Source organism: Geospiza fortis, unplaced genomic scaffold (assembly GCF_000277835.1).
Source record: "Geospiza fortis unplaced genomic scaffold, GeoFor_1.0 scaffold43, whole genome shotgun sequence".
Classification (NCBI taxonomy): domain Eukaryota; kingdom Metazoa; phylum Chordata; class Aves; order Passeriformes; family Thraupidae; genus Geospiza; species Geospiza fortis.
The window spans coordinates 1,384,017-1,405,444 of record NW_005054431.1 but is presented as its reverse complement, the minus strand read 5'-3'; the positions used below and the strand labels follow the sequence as shown (position 1 = coordinate 1,405,444).

At 38.8% G+C, this 21,428-nt stretch overlaps 1 protein-coding gene across 1 annotated transcript in view; it reads left to right on the top strand.

The window, feature by feature from the left end:
- Positions 1–1,766: 1,766 nt before the first annotated feature.
- ATG10 (autophagy related 10) overlaps positions 1,767–21,428 on the top strand; it is a 57,561-nt gene continuing 37,899 nt past the window's right edge. Inside the window, exons 1-2 of the mRNA XM_014309467.2 lie at positions 1,767–1,887; positions 5,971–6,090. Coding sequence (XP_014164942.2) covers positions 1,774–1,887; positions 5,971–6,090 — 234 coding nt within the window. The 5' untranslated portion in view covers positions 1,767–1,773. The remainder of the gene's footprint in view (positions 1,888–5,970; positions 6,091–21,428) is intronic.

Here is a 21,428-nt window from a genome sequence, read left to right as displayed (position 1 = left end):
CTGCTCGGTGCTGCCAGTGCCAGCAGCAGCAGCAGGGGCCATCAAAGAAAGGGCAGCGAGGTGCAGGGCAGCAGGAGGGAGAACTTGTGTCCATGGAGGGACAGCAGAGCCCTGGGACAGCTGCCCAGGGAGGGCCTGGAGTGTCCCTGTCTGGGGACATCCCAGCCCCGGCTGGACACCTTCCTGTGGGATGGACCAGGGCACCCTGCCTGGGCAGGGCTGGGCTGGGAGCTCCAGAGGAACCTGCCAGCCCCAGGGTTGTGGGACTCGGTGATTCTTCGCAGCTGCCGTTTTCCAGAAGCACACAGTTTCAACCCTGTGAGGGAGCTGTGCACTCTGTACGTTTTTCATTGAGGGAGGTTTGCATCCCTTCATCAGGGCTGGGGCACTTGGGGAATTGCAGAAACACCTGCACTGTCTGTTTCTTGCTCTTCCCCTTTCCTGGCATCCAGGAGGCACAGAGCCTTGGGTTAACAGCTGTTGAGACTAATGTGTTTCAAGTGCTAATAAATAACTTTTGTCGTGGGCAGGCAGGATGATGATGTGACTCAGGATCAGATACTGAAAAATAATGAGCATTGTGTGACACGCTGTATCACTTGTATTTCTTGCTAAGGAGAGGTGCGATCTGCTTGTAATAGTTACAGGTTATTGTGATAGCCACTGACGTGACAAGGGGAATGGCTTTAAAATTGGAAAAAGTAGGTTTGGAGTAAATAATGGGAAGAAATCCTTCCCTGTGAAGGTGGGCAGGCCTGGGCACAGGGTGCCCAGAGCAGCTGTGGCTGCCCCTGGATCCCTGGCAGTGCCCAAGGCCAGGCTGGACACTGGGGCTGGGAGCAGCCTGGGACAGTGGGAGGTGTCCCTGCCCGTGGAACAAGGTGAGTATTATGGTTCCTTCCATCCAAGCCATTCTGTGATTCAGTGGTTTGTTTGTGGTGCTGCCTGATGCCCACAAACACATTAAACCAACTCTGTTTATGACACATCCTCATTGAAATGGGCAGGGGGAGAGGGGAGGGGCAAGCAAAAATGACCAAAGAGAAAAATTTCATCTTCAAAACCCTGTGAGAAAACCCTTGGAGGGAAAAGGAATGTTTTGCAGCCATATTTTTGGGCTGCACTGCACTATTAAGGAAATACATGTTAAAAGTGGAGCTCTGGGCTGCCCAGTCAGGGAAGACACCGCAGTACTTGAATCAGTCCAGTAAAGAGCCCCAGAGATGATTAAGGGTGTTTGGTGAGGCAAGGCTGAGAGAGCTGGGAGAAGTGAGCCTGGAGAAGAGAAGGGTCAGTGGGATCTTCTGAATGCCCATAAAAACGTGGTGGGAGGGAATAAAGATGGAGCCAGACTTCCTTCAGTAGAGGCAACAAGCACAAACTGATGGGTAAATGCTTCCAGTTAAACAGAAGAAAAAAGTATTCCCTGCTGTGGTAATTGAGCACTGAAACAGGTTCGCTAGAGAGGCTGTGGCTTCTGCATCCTTGGAGATAACCAAAACCCAGGTGGAAACAATCTGAGCAACCTGCTGCAGTTGACACTGCTGAGAGCAGGGGGAATGGACCAGAGGTCTCTTCCAGCCTCACATGTTCTGCAGATCCATGATTCCCTGATGGAATTGAAGAAGAGTCTTTGTGTTATTTAAAGCAATAGTTTTTTTTCCTTATGGTTTGTTATTTTGCTAATCAGTTGCTATGATTCAGTGAAATTTCTCAATGTTCTTCTCCTCTGCCAGCACTAACCTTCGGTTTGCTCTGCAGGTGTCCTGTAGCATGGCAGGTGAAGAAGACTTCTTTTTGGAGGAGAAAAGATTCAAGCAGTTCTGTGAAGAGTTTGTTAAGCATTCACAACAGATAGGAGATGGCTGGGAGTGGAGAACTAGCAAGGTAAAGCAATCAGTGTTGGCTTCTAGAGACTCTTGGTGGGCTTTTTGAGCTGTTGACAGCCACCATAAGCTGAAACGTCCTTTAACTGCACAGGTGTGTTGAGGTGAGGGCTTGGGCCAGTGCAGGTATTGAACAGGGCTGTGGATCTCTGAATCCTGGCCAATCTATCAAAACCCTTTTTCAGCTCTGGGCAGAACCAGACAATGAATGTGGTGTCACTGTGAAATTCAGTCCCTCCTACTCTGGGCAGGTTTTATATCCAAGGTTCACTTTAACCCTTTAGGCTGAAATAGCACATAGCCTTTGCTCTAGATCCTTGGCTTAGTACTTTCATTACAGTACCTGTCAGTTGCATACAGAAACCAGAAATATCTGCCAGTATTAATGATCAATTCTCATTATTTGCTGCCTCTCCATAACTTTCAAACCTCTGCAATAATAACTACATATTGTTTCTAGGTCATTAATCAAAATTTTAAATAGCACAGGGCTAAGACTAATCCCAAAGGACCCCATTAGAATCACTTCTTTTATGATGATTTACCCATTTTTTAAGTTACACTTTGAGATTTGTGAATTAATAAATTTTCATCCTATAGCATGTGTAAGATGAGTGTGGGATCGTTTTAATTATTTTAAATTTCCACTTGTGGAATCCATAGATATCTTAGGAAATTCTGAGCATGTATTGTTCCAACTTGTATGTTTATCAACCAAACATGTCTTCTGAAATTACACTGACAAATTCTGTTTTCTTTAAGAAGAATGATTTTGCTGTACATATTTTTTCATTTACTGAGTTCTGTATGACTTTTGTTATTTTGCTCAGGATAATGTCAAACTAATATGTGTCTAGGTTCATAAATTATCCAGTATATGTGTTATAGTGTATAAATATATATTGATACAGTATATAAAAATTTATTGTTACAATATATGAAGATGCATTGATACATGCTGGCTTTCTCCAGCGTGTAGGTTTTCATGGTCTCTTTTTGTATTCCATTTTTCTATTGTAGAAAATCTGCTACTCTAGCTTTTTTTTTTTTTTCTGTAGAGTTTAATGGCTTCAGTGTTTTCCCATGTTTTCAATAATTTTTTTGGAGAAAAGTCATACTTTTTCCAATGTGTGCCATCGTTTTTACATGTGTAGTTGTACATTAATATTTGTAACCCTTCCATCACAGACAATCAGAATTTCAGTAAGAGGGAGAAGAGGGAGGACCTTGGACTTAGATTTGTTCTATTGAGGAGTTTTTATAAGAGTGCAAATATTAGCCAAGAGTTACAATGCACCCTTTCTTACAGAAAACCATTTGAAACTTTAGATTTCAGTTCAAGGCTATATTTGTGAGGATTTATTCAACAAAGAAAGATGCTCTGAGCCTCTACTGGGAATTTAATACACGGGTCAAAGTCTGAACTTTCCGTGAAATAAGAAGCTTTGCTGGAAATAGCAGAATGAGATAGATTTTTGTTCTCATATAAAAAAATTCTAAGAGGGTTGTTTTCTTTTTTTAATGGGCCAAGTTGGCGACTCTGTGATTTCAGCGTGTGATAAAAACCTGGCCATGGAGACCATCCATATACAGTGTGGAGTCTGAGAAGAAAGCTTTTCCTCAACAAGATATCTCATTGTCTTTTTTGTCTTTTTTTTTTAACCAGTATATGTGTTGTGGGTAGTTTGGGGCACTCTTAATTTTGCTGATGTAATGCACTTGGATCCCATTCCTCATTCCTGACTCACGTGAATAGACCCATTGATAGCAGTGAGACCACACAAGTGAACCAGGCTGGTAGAACTGTGTTCCCGTGTTTTCTGTGGAGATTAAATTTAGATGATGAAATACTCATTGTTCTTGTGGAGCTGGCTCTTGGTGCACAAGCTCACATGGCCCAGGCAGAGCCCTGTATTTATAGCTGTAAGTGAAATGTTCCAAATCATGTTATTTTTATAATGTGTTTTCTTGGTTTGTTTTTTTTTTTCCACCGGAAGAAAGCTGTAAAAAAGCCAAGAGCACCTCTCCTGCAGGAGCTGGTGGAGCTGAACTTGGGTGCTGCTGTTAAGGATGAATGGTTAAATCTTGCTGTGGAGGTCGAGATTTGGCTGAGGAAAACGAGGCCCTGTTGCTCTCTGCTTTGTGTTTGTTTCATATTTAGTGAGGTTAATCCAGGTAACCATACCAAAAGCTGCATTAGTTCCCTTTGGCTTTTGGTACAGCTGCAGTAGGAAGGGACTCCCTTAGCACACTAGTGGGATCAGGGTCCTGGCTACAGCTGTGATTTATAGGGGTATAGAAGAGTACAAAACACCACTGAGTGCAGCAGGAGGGATGCTGCTACAGAGACTGCTGGCTCCAGGTCTCCATCTATCCATCCATCCATCCATGTTTTCTCATGGCACTCGCAGAATGCAAGGGCTGTGAAGTTTGGCTGCACTCTCCTGGGGGGAAGAACCGGTTCAGGGAGGAGGAGGAGGCTCAGTCCAGCCCTGCTCTGGCACAGCTCACTGTGCCGTGGGGCATTTCTCCTCTGTGGGTGGCTGCAGCCCTTCCTCTGCTGCTCTTAGTGGGACAAATACCTGTGCAGGTATCTTTCCTCCTGCTGGCACTGGTGGGAAGCTCCACGAGGAGACACTTGAGAGGAACAAGGAGATGCTTGAGAGGGAGTTGAGAGGGAGAGAAGTGGATTTTCTATCACCAGTTTAGGCTTAGCTTTTCTTTCACCATTTTCTGGGCACTGGGTTCCTCTCTGCGCAGGCTGCACTTGGCTCTGCAGCCAGAACATGCAGGAAGATTTGGTGGGTTTGTGCTCTTAATGAGATTTGGTGAGAAAATAAGGCATAATGTTGAAGAAGTGAGCAATGTAATTGGCTATACTGTTATTCATGCTTAAAAATCAATGGAAAAAGTACACGTAGAGTGCATTATCCTTTTTTTAATGTGTGAAACTTGATCAGAACAAAGTAAACAAGCAGCTCATAGTAGATTTTGGAGGTACATTTAATCTACAGTGTCTTTGGAAAGAGAGAACTGGTGTGTCAGTATAAAACCTGTGATGGTTTAAAGGTAAAAATAAATGGCATAAACTGTGTCAGCAATGACAAATTAACCAAAGAGTTAAATCATACTTAAATTTGCAGTCTTGTCTAAAAATTTAGTGCTATGTTAATGAATTTTGTAGTGAGACTGTTTTGAATAGAATCCTTTTTCATCAGATGTTGTGCATATGCTGTTTGTCTAAAATAAAATGTAATGAAACAGCTAATAAACTCCCAATTTATTTGTTTCCTTTGAGAAGTAAATCCTCAACGTGCAACTACTGTTCTTTGTGTTCTGTACTTGCTTTCTTCCTTTCAGAGTGTACTTGTTATTAAATGTTTTCTCTCCTCTTGCTCCTAATTAGGAAAAATAAAACGTGCAGGTAGACAGGCCAGTAAAGCAGGAAGACTCCTAAACCTTTCTTCTGCCACTCTGGGATTGTTCAAGGGCACTTAACAACTGTGGCCTGGGAAGCAAAATGATAAAATGGGAACTGGGAGAAGGCACAGCTTTATCTGTTTTCTCTTACATTTCACCTCAGAGGTGATCAAGAGAAGGAAACAAGTTGTGACTTTGCATACATAAATTCTGAAGTGGTTTTGTTTTGTTTTGTTTTCAGAACTTTGTAAAGTTAGAGGGGGAAACAGAGCAAAACCAAACCAGCCTCGCAAGAGTTGGGAAGTCAGTCCTGGCATGAATGCACTGAAATAGGTTAATAGCTCCTCATCTCTTCATCACCTTGGTGCACTGCCTTCCCGTTCTTTGGCACTTATCCTGATCCCCAGGGTGCAGTTGTCTTATTCCATTAATAGCTGTATTAAACTTTATTTTTGCTGTTGAGGTCTTTGACTTCTTCAACACCAAGAGCTGGTGTAAACCATCCGTGAGAAGGTGCTGAGGAGCACTGCAGTCATCAGTGCCTATAAAAAGACTTGGAGCCTGTGCCTAAATACCATGCTCTGTTTATTTTCTAGAACAGTGAAGGCATTTACCATTTTGGTTACAGAAAATTTCTTTTTTCTTTCTCTTTTTCTGAACACAGGACCTTGGTGATGGTTATCTTAGTAAGACACATTTCCAAGTAAGAAACAGACACATCCCACCAGACCTCAAGGAGAAAAACAATGATAACGCTGAACAAATGTTATTTGCACATGTAGAAGTAAGTACACATTTTTGAACTTATGTGTTTATAAAATAAGTAATAAAAATAAAAACCACTATGCTAGTAAGTCCTTCCAGCAAGGCTTCAGATCTGAGGTTACCAGTGGCTTTTAATTTGTTTTCATACAGTTATAGGAAAACAAATTAATACACCACATTGAGCTGTATTGGTGATGAAAATTGGGAAGAAATGAAGAAGATTCCAGCATCCTTTGTGTAGGTGTTCTCCTCATAGGATAATATTTCTTGGCATTTTTATTCAATAACATTAAAGAAACTTTTTTTTTTTGTGTGTGTGTGTTTGGAAAATGGTTAATCATCAAGATTTATTTATCTTTCGAGGTAAATGTTAGTTAAAAGAATAAAAGAAACTTTGAGGTTAATACTCACTTGAAGTGATATTTATTGAATAGGACTTTCATACTCAATGGCTACTTTTCTACTGTGGAACTGACTTAAAGACTGAGCAATTTTTTGAAACTGGTGGGGGTCAATGAGGTGTTCTTGAAGGAGAATAAGTGTCTTTCTTTCAGAAAATGAAAACTGTTCATCAAACTCTGGTTGGACTGATCTGAATAATTTGCTTGCTTGAGTCTTCATTAGAGCTCCAGATTATTGACTAATCAGGATATAAATGACAGGGATTCCCTCCCTTGTTATGTTGTTACCATAAAAAAGAAAATAAATCTTGGATTATAATAGACTGAAAGCAATTTATTGTGGATGCTATAAGCTGTTGAATAGGTGGATGTGGTAAACTTAGCAGTTACCTTTTTCTGCAATTCCTTTCCTTTTTTCATCAGCACTCTGATTGCATTTTTTTTCCCCACTGAGACTCTGGTACATTTAAGACATTTCTACTCTGAAATGAGTATTCTTTTGGCCTGGTTTCTGAAGGAAATGGCACTTAAAACAATTGTGCTATTAGACTGTGATACAGTCATTTCTACTGATTTTTGAGCTCACTCACAGGTTTCAGCTGCATTTTAAAGAGGGATAGATATCCAAGTCGTTTAATGAATAGCTGAGGCATTTTTCAAGTTTTTCTTTAAATTGTATTTTAGTATTTTGTAGAAAGAAGGTGGGTATTAGTACTTCAGGGGTTGTTATTTAATTGTCATTAACAACAGTGTTTGTATGTTTCAGTCCTGACTTGTAACAAGAGATTACTGTTTATATTGAAAATTGCTTTTGATTATTGTGACTTTTTTTTTCCTTAAATAATGAATCAAATCTTCATTATAGAGTGCATTTTAAAAGAACACCTTTAAAAAGCTATTGAGTCCTTCTGGTGTCAGTTACAGAAAATACCATGAAACAAAAGACTTCAGAGTCTCTAACACACTGAAATGTTAAATACACTGAAATATTAGAATAAATAATATACTGAAATAAGATTCCAGGCCAAGTTTTGTGATTTATCAAGATACTGAAGTGAGCAGTCCTTGAGATATTTGGAAAGATTTCTTTGTTTTGAGCCACAGTAATGTTCAGGTTGGAAGGACCCACTTGGAGAAGGAACTTTTGTACCTGTCATGTAGAAGCAGTAAAGATGAAGAGTGTAACAAGAGAAAGGTCTCAGAAAATTATGGAGGTTATAAGGCCATAAGAAAAATAATTTACTTTCTTCTCCAAAATATTCAATGCCTAATAGATACGATGTAAAATTTACATTCTACATTGAGCTGAAGGGTAACCAGACTGTTAAGGTTATTTAATCTATCAAATAGGAAAATGAAATTTGCTTTGGATGTGTAGAGTAAAGCTGTGTGTTTAAGAAATATGAAAATGGTGACTGTAGAGAGGTTACATTTTCTTAGGCACAGTAGTTCCTGTGTAAGATGCATGTTCTTTTTCACAGATATTGAGTGCTAGAGACCAATTCCACTCTTAATAACAATCTGTTATTTAAATAGGTGTTAGGTTTTGGGGTTTTTTTTAGTTTTAATATATGTTGTACCCATAAATCACATGGTGTAATGGAATTACTGCAATCTGTTTGAGTAAGTTATTGAAATGCATTCTGATGAAAAGCAAAAGTTGCGATCTTGGTGGAAAATGGAAAGGTTTCTTCTGGCTATACGCATTCAATATTTACTCTTTTTTTTAATTAATAAATTTTATTTTTATATATTTGGAGCTTAAAAAACCTCTAAATAGGAAATAAAATTTATTTTGTAAAAAAAATCAGCCATTGACTGATAGTTGCATATTTCACAATTTTCAGTTCCAGAATTATTGTTATGATCTTGATTTTTCTATATTGTATCTCTATTATTTGTATCTTATTGGAATGTTTCCATCTGACTAATCTGATCTCCTCCAAGGTGTGGTAGATACGATGCATGTGCATATAATAATATAATTAACCAGGAACAGTAAGAAAGGAAAAATAAGGAAATTAAGATCTGAGTAATCAACATTCATTGTTAGGAACAATCAGTGTTGACACAAATAAAAAAAGAATGTGCTGTGGAATATGCCAGGGCATTAGAGGCCAGAAGATTTTCCTCCCCTCATCCTGGAAATCCAGTTCAAAGGGTAGAAACAGAACATCAGTTTTGGGCAGACAAGGTAAAAATTTGGAGGAAAATCAGAAGACAGATTTTTGAAGTTATGGGAAAGTTATTCATAGTGAGGATTTAACTCCTGTGTAAGGGATTGAACCCAAGATACATCTGGGAGGAGGTGATGTAGAATAAATCATAAGTATATCCTGTTGTAGGGGGGTACAGTTAGGATGTTAAAACTGCAGAGAGGCAAAATTATCACTGTTCTACACTCTTTTATGATAAAGAAAATACACAAATAGCCTGAAGTAACTTCATTCAAATAGAAAATCAATTATCAGTTATCACCGTTCCAAAAATGAGCTTATCTTATGGGATCTACTGGAAACCTGACCATTTTACTTGGAGTTTGTTTCACCTCATTGATCAGCATGTATGGTTAATGTTTCCAGCCTCCCATCTCATTGATTGGTGTCTAAATATCAGGAGCCTTCCTGGTGAAGGAGTGATGAATAACTTTGTATTCTGGTCTTTTCCACAGCGCAGTCTGTATTACATGCTGGTTCCTTTTATACAAGTTGTGTTTTCATCTGAAAACCAAGAATAAAATTCTATGTGGGTTTCTTTCTGCTTATTTTAGATATCTGCAATATAGAGCTTGTCACTTAAATCTTTGTTTCAGCCTGAGGAGGTAAAAAAGCAGTTTTGGGTATAAATCAGTTGACCTATTTTAGGTGTCTCCTCTAAGAGAGAATGAGTGTAAAAGTGTATGGTTTTCCTCAGGGGTGATCAAGGTTAAGCTGCATGGCTGTAGATGCCTGCATGTTGTCATGTGAGCCCCCTGCAACAAAAGGGGTGTCTGGGCTCCTTACAGCCCTGGGAATTTGTGCTGGTGACTTCATTGGAGCTGAGATTTCACTCTGATGGTGGAGCTCAGACTTGTGTTTTGTGAAGTAGCAACTTAAAGACAGTTTAAGGAGGTTTGTCTTCTTATACTTGGCAGTGTCTCAGTTGTCAAGCTGTTTATCTTAATGAGGTGCCTGGGGATCCTGTCTTAGGCAGACCCTATTTTTCCATTTTTCCATCCTCCTGGAAAAGGATTGACACTGCTCTTCTGGTATGCCATCCTCTATTTTTTGTGGTTTTAGTTTAATTGAGATGTTTATTTCAACATTCTGATTGGTAAACAGAAACTACTAATGGCATTGTGACTGATAATAAACTTCAGGCCAAGTTGGTGAAGGATGCTCTTCAGACCAGTGAGATGAGATTCAGTCCCCTGGATACGAGCTGAAGAGTCATAAACCATTTAGAATCTCTTCCAAAAGAATAAAAATAGCCCAAGATGCAAAGCAAGGGACAGATAGGAACACATGGGGGCCATTTGAAAATTTTTAAGTTGCCATTTTGTTCTGGTTAAATTTTTATTGAATCAGTTGTTGCCTTTCTGAGCTGTTCTGACTTTATGCCAGCTGAGTGTCATCTGTACTTTTCCACAGACAGCATAAATCTTGTGTAACCACCATAAAGCGTTCTGGCTAATTCAACAACAATCTTCAGTATGTATTCTTTCTTGATCCAAATCAAATCTGTCCTCCCAGGACATCTGTCAGGGTCTTTATCAGTGAACATGGGACTGTGTCTTCTTTTCTAGCAAGGACAGAACAGTTACGTACATTATTGCATGAATTGTTGATAAGGTGAAAAATACTGTACAAGATTCAAAGTGAAGGTAGTTCTCCTGCCTCAAAGAGCTTATACTCTAAACGAGTAAAATGGGAAAATCTGGATTCACTTTATGCATTCTCTTTGTTTGTTATTCAAATAGCCCAAGGGAAGCAATAACTTGGAGTAATAATTCTCAGTGTGTGGTTTGTCTCAGCTCCTCTGGGTATTGCAGAAGAAGTGAGTCAGCATGGAACCATTCCTGGAGCTGGAGCCACTGCCACTTTATAAAGGAGTGGGCTGGTTGGGAATGCTGAAGGTCTGTTCATACCTGATACTGCCTTTGGAAAACGAGCACTGAGCCCCAGCAAAAACTGATGAAGTTGTGCATTTGCTGCATTGTGGGCTCCACCTTTGCTGGCAGCTGTTCATGAGTGTTGGTGAGGATCTGCCTGATGGGGGATGTGGCAATGAGTCTGACATCTTTCTTAAAGGTCCTAATTCCGTAATCTGCTGTTCAGCTGTGCTTTTAAGTTTGTAGAAAATAGAAAACTACAATTTTTAGCAATTATTGATAATTTTTTCTCTAAACAAATCCAGTATTTTTACAATTACGAACAGCTCCTTTTTGTTTTTTCTGTGCAAAAATAAATAAGATGAACGCAGTGTAAACATTTGCATAACCACAGTATTTGTTGGATGGTTAAGTGAAAATGCAGCAAACAGTGCTTAAGGAGAAAAATGTAAATACATTTAATAGAATCCAGCATTCACTGCAGGAAATAATGGAAGTACCTTAGTAAAGAAGAAGAAAATCAAGTATTGCATACCCAAACCATCAGTTTGTAGTGAGTATGTCGAGCTCAAGAGCAGTGAGGTTGCTCGTGTACCAGCACTGTTTTCAAACGTCGCAGAAATGAAACCCAAATGGAGACCTGTAAGAAATAAATCAAGAAACCACTTATGCAGAAGAGTTCTAAAGTGTATTGCAAAAACACAGTGAAGATCCTCGTGATCTTGCTCAAAAATCTATTAATCTGAAAGTGGAATTAGCCTTTATTAAACCACAGGAAAATATTCCAGTGTGGATTTTATTAACTGTTGTCTGCATGGAAAGGCTCGGCAAAATAAAGGCATTGTTTAGAAATATCAGGGCTGGAGGGAACTTTGGGGGAGGCATTGCACCCCTTCCTCAAGCTGGAGAGCCCTCAGAAAAAGCAGAATTCCTCAGACAGAAGCCAGCTGAGTCCCAGTCCTGCTTTGGGGCTCCTTCTGTGCTGGGATGCCTGAGTCTTCAAGGAGGAAGTTTAAATGCTCCTGTAAAGTTCTGGAGGCATGGGAGGTTTTTGTCTCCCACACACAGACCTTTGTGCACCATTTTCTGCATGTCACGTTGGAATCCTGGCAAATCTTGTTAGCAGTAGTTACATTTAGTTTCCAACAGCTTTGATGACATGCTGTTGGCTTGACTGTCGTTGAGGGTGGTGGGACCCTGATCTGAATTCTCTATCTTGCACATTCTCTGATTGCTGTTCTCTTTTACCCACTAATAACTTTTCACAAATCTTAGGAGATGTATCAAAAGCAAGTATATAAGCTAATTATGATGCTTTTTGGAGAGCTGAAGGAGGACTTTGTATGACCCCCAAAAGTGATTCATTTTCTGTTTAGATGTTAGCATGGAGTGATTTCAGCTTTTTATCTGCCATCTTGGTATTCGGAGCTGTCACTTAATATTAGAAAAAAATGCTACATCAGACACAGGAAAAGATGCTCTAATTAAGGTTTGGTAACTGAATGTGACAGTTGAGTTGGAGTCAGCCTGGTTGAAGGCATGATGTCATTCCAGCACAATGTCTTTCTTCTGCAGTAAATAAACCTTCATTTCCTGTGGAGCACGCTCCGAGGCTGTGGGGAGTGAAGGTGATTCTTCCAGAATCTGAACTTTGAGGGAGTAGCAATGCCAGAGACAAAACTATTTATCAGCTCACCCTTTTGTCCTGGTGATCCTGTGTTTTAGATATCAAGAAGGGGTATTGTTGTTTTGTTTCCATTTAGTGCATTTACTCATGATGTCTGGAAAGGTGTTTTGAAAAACCTTTACAGTGCTTTTAGATCAAAATCAGAGTAAAGTATTTACACTTTTTAAATTCTCTAAGTTAAAATTTAATTAAATAATTCTAGTTTGATTTAATGTCATAAATGTACATTTTACTGGGGCTTCTTTGTGCAGTAATTCATTATTATGAGGTTGTAAAAAATAGTTTTTAAAATTTGTGCCAGAGCAGACTTGAACTGTGGTTGTCTTCACACAGTAAATTACGTTAATTTACCTTAGAACTGTGTGTAATTTCATATACAGTAGCAGTATCAGAGATATGTAGGCCACACAGTCACTCACCTACATGGACTGTGTGCTTCCCCTCTCAACTTGCTGGGTTAATACGATTTTTTACAAGTCTTGGTGACTCTTCCATCAAATGTTTTGATGCTTGGCACGCCTTAATAGCTGGGCAAAACATCAAGAGATCCCAGCTTCTGCAGTTTTATCAGTGGAAAGGCTTGTGAGAAATTAAAATCTGTTTTTCTGTTTCCAATTTAAAAAATATTGCTGCTGTGGTCTTAATAGGAGAGAGAGACAGTTTTGAAAAAAAGACATTTTTCCTTTCTCATATTGTTCACCTCCTCTCTCTCCCTCTTTTTTTCTCCACAAAAAATGTTCAAAATGCCATGAATGGAGGAGATACTGAACTGATGGCCGTATCAATGGTGCTTATGTTGGCACATTTGGCCACAGTTTGGCTTCCTTTTATTTAATATATTGAACTAATGCACGTTGTAACACAGTACCACTGTGACAGTTCCTAAGCAGTGCTGTGTGCCTGGGGATAACGGGAATGAAGACTTTGGGGGGGATCTGAATTCCCCAACTTTTATGTAATTTTGATATCAAGACACTTTAGAATGCAGTGGAACATGATTCACATTGGTTATAGTTGTTCAGAGTTGTTTAATCACTGAAATACACACATTGCAGAAGGATTTTTTTCTCCAAGCACATGCATTGGGATGTGATATTAAATATCACAGAAAGATTAATGTTAACATTCTTGCATTCCTGAAAGGAAATCTCTGTTGTGTTTGTAACAGCCTGACCATGCCAGGTGTAGGTAAATTTTGTAGATAAATACACATTTTCAAATACTTAACGACATTAATTCACAAAGGAGAGGCACGACACTGTAGTGTTTGTCAATACTGTTTTACCTTAATAGAAACAAAATCACAATCTGGTCAATTGTTAGCATTTTACTTTTAATGGTGAACCTCAAGTCACTTCATGTTTCCCATCATGCATATATCCCTGCTTTTGTTTCTCTTAAATTAAATTGTACTGGTTCAATGTTATGCTCTAATTTTCTGGGGATGATGATGCTCATCTGTATTGGAGCAATGTTTTTATTTTGGCCAAGTGCCTGTGTTTTTAGCAGTGTCATATGATTATCTTTCAGTGTGTTTGGATTGCTTGCCTGCAGCACACAGGTCATGTTGGCTCAGAGTGAATATTGCAGATTTAGGGCCTCAGAGTGGCTTCCTGAGAACCAGGCTAAATGGCCAAACTTCCATATGTTGCTGCTTTGTGGAAAATTCATGGTTATTGTCCTTTTAGCTGTGAGGTCCAACTGTGAGTTTTGTTTCCTTCCCAACACCATCTCACTCTCATTGTCTCTCAGCTCTCAAGATACATGAAAAAATGCTTTTCTCCCCTTTGTTACAAATAATGGTTACAGTTTTCTGCTCTTGAAAAAGATGCAGTCTCATACTTTCTTTTCCCCCCTGCATGATAAGATTTCTTTACCATAAATCTTTTTGTTAGCCTTATTAATTAAGAAGCAGCCACTGCGGGTTTGTGTTAATACTGTAAATAAAGCAATTCAGCTTTTTTCTTGAGGTCAGAATGGGGTCTTTCTCGAGAACATTACAGACTTACATTGTGTAATCAGAGTGTGATTTTGAGGTCGGGTCCTTTCTAGATATAACTAAAGAACATTGAAGTTCACTGAAACTTAGGAACTTGTGCAGGAAAATGTGTTCTAGAGTTACAAATTATTTTTCATGAATCATAAAAATATCTTATTTTTCCCCATATAGACCAACACACAGAGAGAAGACACTTCTTTTTTACCTTGTAGGAGTCAAGACTTAATATATATACTTTAAAAACATGTCTATATATAAAGTGTGTATATAACATAAGACTTTTTTCGTACTGCACTGGTACTCAACATAATGCTGCCAATGCAGAGTGCTAAATTTTGGTACTAACGTGATTATGAATGCCCCAATTTCAAAATTTCTATTCTTAGTATATGGCAGAAATTAATTTGGTTCTGTCAACTTCTATGATACAGGTGTTTTCCTAAATGAGCAAGACAATAGATCTTTAATACAGAGCAGGGTTTTTTTTTCACTTGAATTAGGTTTGTTAGTGTTGTGTAATCTTTCTGCCCTGGTTTGCCAGGGACTAGTTCAGGCAGCACTTGGACATGCTTGCTGACTTCTTAAATGAGACACTCACTTCTCTGAGTGCAAGATGCTGAGAGCACATCCTGAGCACAGGGGACATTAATGCTTGGGAATGGAAAATACTCTTCTTGGCATAAATGGATGTAACTGGGTGGGAGTATTTTGCCTAAGGGGTGGCTTTCTCACGATGATCTGTGGTGGTAGCAATGAAAATGAGTTATTTGTGTTGACTCAAACATCTCTTGCCACCATTTTTCTCTGAGTTCTGAGGAAGATATAATGTCGTACACTAAATAAGATTTAAGTTTGCTGTTTGAAGAGGAAAACAATAAAGTGTAAGAACTCGCTGAGATCATGAGATAGACATTTTTCTGGGATTAGTGATCAATGAAGTTGTGGAAAGGCAGACGTGTCTAGTATGGGAGAGAGAAAGCTGAGAGACAAAAGACTTGTGCTGTAGGTCATACTTTATAACATAAGCTTTGTGTCCATCTTGTGATTTTTGTAATATGATCATTAGTGTTTCCATCTGTATTTTGTGTTTTTTTCCCTATTTGATAGCTTGCCAATAAAATTTCTTTCCCAGACAGCTGAACGTAGCTTGCAGACTGACAGGGCACAGAAAAACCCCCCACCTTCAAAGGAAAGCACATTAAAAAGCTCAGAAATCACCCGAAAGCGTTAACGGCTCTGTTGGCTGTTACACGATGGGATGCAGGAATTGCAATAATGTTCTCTTCCATCTGGTGCCTGCAAACTTGCTGTTTTCGGAGGCATTCACTGCTGTAGCAAACTGTTCACTTATTCATTCTTGTGTAGTTGCCCGTTATTCTTTGGAAAGGACTTGGGTTGAAAGCGGCTCAGTTCTTTGTTGCAGAAGTGCTCAGTGTCAAACATATTACAAGGAGATGTCAGTCCAAATGCAAATACCGTCAACTCTCAAAGCCTCTCCGCGTGTTGTGTATATTTGGAATGTGCTGTGAAGGTGTAGTCCCAGGAGCGAGGATCTTGACTGACAATACTCAAAGAAAAATCATGCAATGTCTGTGCCAAAACGTCTATCTCAGGCTGAAATTTCAATTTCCGCTTTAAATTTCCTGGCTTGTGTTAGCTAACATTACAGCCTTGGTTTTCCTTCTTTTCCTGGGATCTTGGGGGTTATTTTCTTTGTTGCATCTGGACTGGTTAATTTTCAGGAAGGTGAGATAGCAACTGAGTGGAAGGCGTCACTCTGAGAGGGAGGAATGGTTTAAGGAACTAAAGCAAGTGAAGACACATTTCTTCTTGCCAGACCATGACATAAAGGAATTAATACATAATTTCTGAGCACAAACCACTCAGAAATGTCCAACTCTTGGTCATCCCTGAACATCTAAAGCCATACAGTAGTAGTCTTTGGTGATGTGTTTGTAGCAAGTTGGGTTAGCCATCACCTGTCATACCTGATCCTGTCCCAGAATTTAAATTAGTCTCTTCAGTCCTGCAGTGTTGAGCAGGTAGATTAATTTTTTAATAGTTTTCCTGGAAGTATTATAGGAATTCCCAGCATTCTATCCATTTCAGTTGAATGTTATGTAATGATGCACATTTATGTAAATCTTGATGTTGATTTCAGAAATCGTGCTCAGTATTGGGGTGTGTTGAGATGACCTTGGAAACATGAATTTCAGTATATGTGAGTTTTCAGGTGCTGTACGATGTGCCTTTGTCTTTTTCAGCTTTTTTAATTTTCTGGAAGGGTTTGGTGCTGCCTGTGTTGTGTGTGGGATCTGGCACTGCTGTATTTCCACGTGCTGCAGGTGCAGTGTCTGAAATACCAGCCACCAGGTCTGCTCTTGAGGGCCTCAGGGCTTTTAGGATGAAAGCTTAGCTCTCGTAGGCAGGTATGTTGGAGCCAGTGGTTGTGCCTGGATTTGACTCAATTCCCTTGGAAATGCTCTGGGGATTAAGATTCTGTTTGTCACCACAGTGTACTCTTGAGGTTGTTTTGTGCTTTTGAGTATCTCTAAATCAAGATATTATCTGCTTGAGTTCAGGCACCAGCAGTGCAGATGTGGGTAGATGGTCATGGTGACCTTCAAAACCAGTTATTTCTTCACCAACTAACTTGGAACTTTAGTCCTGAATATGATCTAATGATTTAATGATGAATATGATTTAATGATTTAAGTGTCTAGCTTAAGCAAACTGAATTCCATCTTCCAGCTTTGTGAGTACTTCAGTTAGTGCTTGTGAAACCTTTGTTTTCCCTCCAACATACTCAGCAAAATCCATACTTTGGGATATTGGTAGGTAATACTGATCTTTTTGGAAGGGAGGTGTGTCAGAAGAATTAAATTTTGTTACCTGGGCCATACAATTTCCAGCAGCTGTGGAAGCTGAGCTGTGTCTCAGCTGACCCGGACCTTGGCAGCGCTGAGTCCTTTGTCTCTCTTCAGCAGAAGCTTCTGAACACAAATGCTTGGGAAAATCAAGCCACAGAAGCACTTAAAGAGAGCAAAGCCAATCTGAATGAGAATCTCTGATTTTGAAGATGCTGTCCAAGATTTGGAAGCTAAGGCAAAGTTAAGCTGCATAGGTTTACAAGGAAGAGCACAAGAGCTAGAAAAACTTCCTGTATGAAATCCTGAAACTTAGTAGGATGCATGGAATATATTTAAACATCTCCTTTGCAGGATTCCTGTCTTTCAGCAGAGTCACAGCATGCATTCTAATACATGTAAATGTATATTTAATTAGGCTAGTGTTTAAGATGCTGAAGTGTAGTTAAAAATTGAAGAGAATATTGAATCAAAATTTTGATCCCATGGTCTGGTATAAGCTAGAAATGTTTAGCACTCAGAGAAAAAAATATTACCACTGCTATTGTTACTACTGTCCATTTAAATACAAATGTAAATGGCAGACTATCTCATAAGTTTGTAATTTTTAAAATATTTCTATTTGCTACCCATTGTTAAGTGCCTAAATTCCATATTCCCCAGTTTTTGTTCTATGTTTTAGAAGGATAGAAACACATTTGCTGTTTAAGATCAGATGTAGTTTTTGTGTAAACCATAACTGCACAAATTTGAATTCTGAGAAAAATGTTAAACATTGGAAAGTTGAGACTGCAAAAGGTCTGCTACACCATGGTTAGCAAGGTATAACACTTTCCTTTGGATTGTGTTAGGAAACCTGTTTTGATCTGTTTTTCTGTGATGTGTGCTTCACTCTCTGCCCTTGCCCCTTCTCAGAAAGTCTTCTTTCTGTGGAGTGATGCTAACCCCATTTGAGCAAAGTAAAGGTTTTTAAAGATAATTAAGCTCCTGCAAGTTTTATGGAGGCAAGTGGCTGAGTGGAGGACAGGCCATGAAAGTTCTGTGCCTGAGGTAATTTACTGTGTGCCAGAGAATCCACAGGACAAAGGCCTTTGTAAATGTCCCAGCTGGGGCAAGAGCCCTCTCCTTCCTTGGGCCTAACACTTGATGCAGATCTGAAGGATAGAAAAATCAGCCACACTAAACATTTCAAAGTAATTCCAGGTAATTCTGGGTTTACAGTACTTAGCAAGCAACTTGATAAGCAATTTGAAAATATTTTGTGATCTGAATTTGAGGCAATACAAAATAATAGATAGGAATTGATTAACGAACTATGCTTGCATAAAAAATGAGACTGTTTTTTTGCTATTGATTTCCCCCCCCCCTCTTTCCTCTGTACTTTGGGAAGACAGAGAGTGCATTTGATGGAATGTGAGTCAAGGCATCCTTGTGTTCCTGGCACAATATGCAAAGTACATGGATATTAAAACATTGCATTCTTTGGGGGAGGCCAGCTTAACTGTAGCTGATAGAACATTTGTCCCTGTGAATCCTTAGGAACAGTGAGAATACCTCGGCAAGGTATTTTTTTCTCCACTGTTAACCAGATTTGTGGTATTGGACTTTATTTCCTGTGCCAGGCTTTTAACCTCACCTACCAGCTCTACTGATTTTCTTTGTCTCTGCATGGAAAGTGCTGCCACAGTAGGGTCTCATTATAGAGTTTTATTTGAAACCCATCTCTAGAAATACCTCTAAAAATAGCTAGACTTTAATGTCCTTTTTAAAAAACGACTTTCTGAAAACTGCTGAGATAATACTGTGACAGAAATCTTGGTAAAAAAGAAATAGAAAAATAACTTGAGTGGAGTGGTTGGTGATGTTTCTCAGTTAATGTTCTTCATTACCTTAAATTGTAATCCCTGTTCTGGTACACTTGGTTTTCTGGAAGGTGTTCTCACACTATTTCAGTTAGCCGGTACTTTCAGATTTTGTCCATTGGTAATTTAAACTGTTCCTGAGAATTCCCTTTTACCTGTTGTTTTTCCAAGGCAGCTCTGGATCATAGACCTTGTCACCATGTGTAAACAGCTGTAGCAGGTGTTCCATCATCTCCTTTTTCAGTCATGTCTGGGAATCTTGCTGTTCCCTTACATGTGTGAGGCCCCTCATAAAGGACAAGCCTCCTCAAAGATGTAAATAATATGTAATTAAAAAGCATTAACAGTTTTCTTTACTGATTGAACAACATTTAATGGACATGCATGAGTAATACAACAGTGCTGAAGCAAATCAAATCAGAATCAAGTGCTTCAAGGTTTTTAAAAAATAATTATTAAAAACTGAACGCTTGACACTTTGAGTTGAACTTATTAATAATTTGTAGTCATAGAGGGAGGGAGTGAATGGATGAATAGAAAGAAGTGTGAAGAGTAGGAGGGAAGTGAGCTGATGTAATACTGTGGTAAGGAAGGAGATGAGCCCATTCTAGTATTTTACAGACTTTTTTTTTGGTAGCTTGATAATTCCAGAAATGAGATTACAAATTTTCAGCCGCACGAGAGCAGAAGCATGAGATTTTTCTGCTTTTTTTTTCCTTGTTCCCTGTCTATTTTTTGAATTGTCTTTTATTTAATTTTCTTTAATTGTCTTTAATTTAATTAAAATTTCCCCTACCAGTATAAAAAACCTGATATTAAAAAATTTCTTTTCTCTATAGAGTAGATACGGCTGTTTTCAGTTAGTCCTGAAATGAAATATTTGTTCTTAAATAATAAGAAAAATACCGAAAGCTTCTTCGGCACTCTCTCAAAAAATAGCTTAGGGATACTTGTGGTGGGACGATAAGTCAGTTTGAGAGGATCTACAATTTTCAGTTTAAGAAAACACTTGAAACAAGTTTTGATATCATTAATTGATTCTGTTTAAAATAAACAGATGGACAACTTGACAGTTTATGTCTCTTAATTTCTAAAGGGCAAATTTTAAATTTCAGAAGAGGTTTAATGGTTTTGACTGAAGCATGCTTCACCTTTCTTCAATCAAATGTGTAGGATAGTCTGAGAAGCAGCCATTGCACCAAGATCAGTAGGAAAAAATCCCCAACACTTAGGAATGGCACGAAAGTACAGTTTTGGCTTTTTAGAGTCAAGAATTTTCAGAAAGAGAACCTGCTTTACATATGGAAAATAGGTCTGAAAAGATGCTGAGACAAATACCAGAAGGTTATTTAACTCTGCATATAGCAGTAGTGAGGAAAGAAAAATAAGCCCAGGGAAAAGATTGCAGACAAAATTATATTTTATTTTGTTCACCAGGTAAATGGAAATAAATTCCTATTTCCAGTAAAGATTATTTCAGATGAGGCAGGATGTCTGGTGAGGATGGGTCTGATGAGTAGCTACTGTAGAAAGCAGATGCTTCAGTCAAGGGGGAAACAATTTTTGAAAGGAGATCATGCAGAAGAAAGTAGGAGATAACTTCTACCCTAGAATTTCTGTCAGGTGTCAGAAATCTGTTGGGGTTTGGGTTTTTTTTCAGTTTCAAATGGCAAAAAGCTATATATTCATTATATATATTCTGGCATCAGTGGTATTCAGAGTCTTCAAAGAAATCCTTAAAGAAGATTTAAGTAAAGGCTGAATATGGAAATAGGATGGAATGCAAGATGATGTTAAGAAGGTAGTGAATGTATTGAACCATTATCTATGATCTGGCGAAATAACTGAGCGACTGGACTAAGACAATTCAGTGCTCCTAATTCTTGTAGAGTTTTGTAAAACTTCTTATCAATGGACCACAGGAAAGCAAAGCTATGTCATAATACCACAGAAATTCACCATCAGACAAATCTCATGTTTTAAGTTGTAATTGCAGGACTGGGAGTTGGAGAGGGTTAATGAAATTTGCTGATGGCAGAATATCTGGAGGCATTGTCAATACAGCAGAAGGTAAGAAATTCCTGTGGAGAGAGCAACAGGAGATCTAGGACTGGCACAACAGAGACAGGATGAAATTTAGTGATGCAAAGTTAAGGTCATGTTCTTGGGGAGTAGGGGTAAGGTAATGCTGCATCAGAAGCTTGAGGCTCATTATTAGGACTGAGGAGGAGAAATAAATGGGTGTTTTAGTTGATCATAGGATTACTCTGAACTGCTCATAGGCATGAATGAAATAAAAACAGGTGTAGGTTCTGTCTGGCTGTTGCTCTCTGATAGAATTGGTATTAAACAAGGATGTTGAAGACTTGTCTATCGTGTTGAATGTTTAATTACAGCTACTGAAACAAAAAATAAAGAGAATTAAAATATAATGGATTTTTTATGTTGATT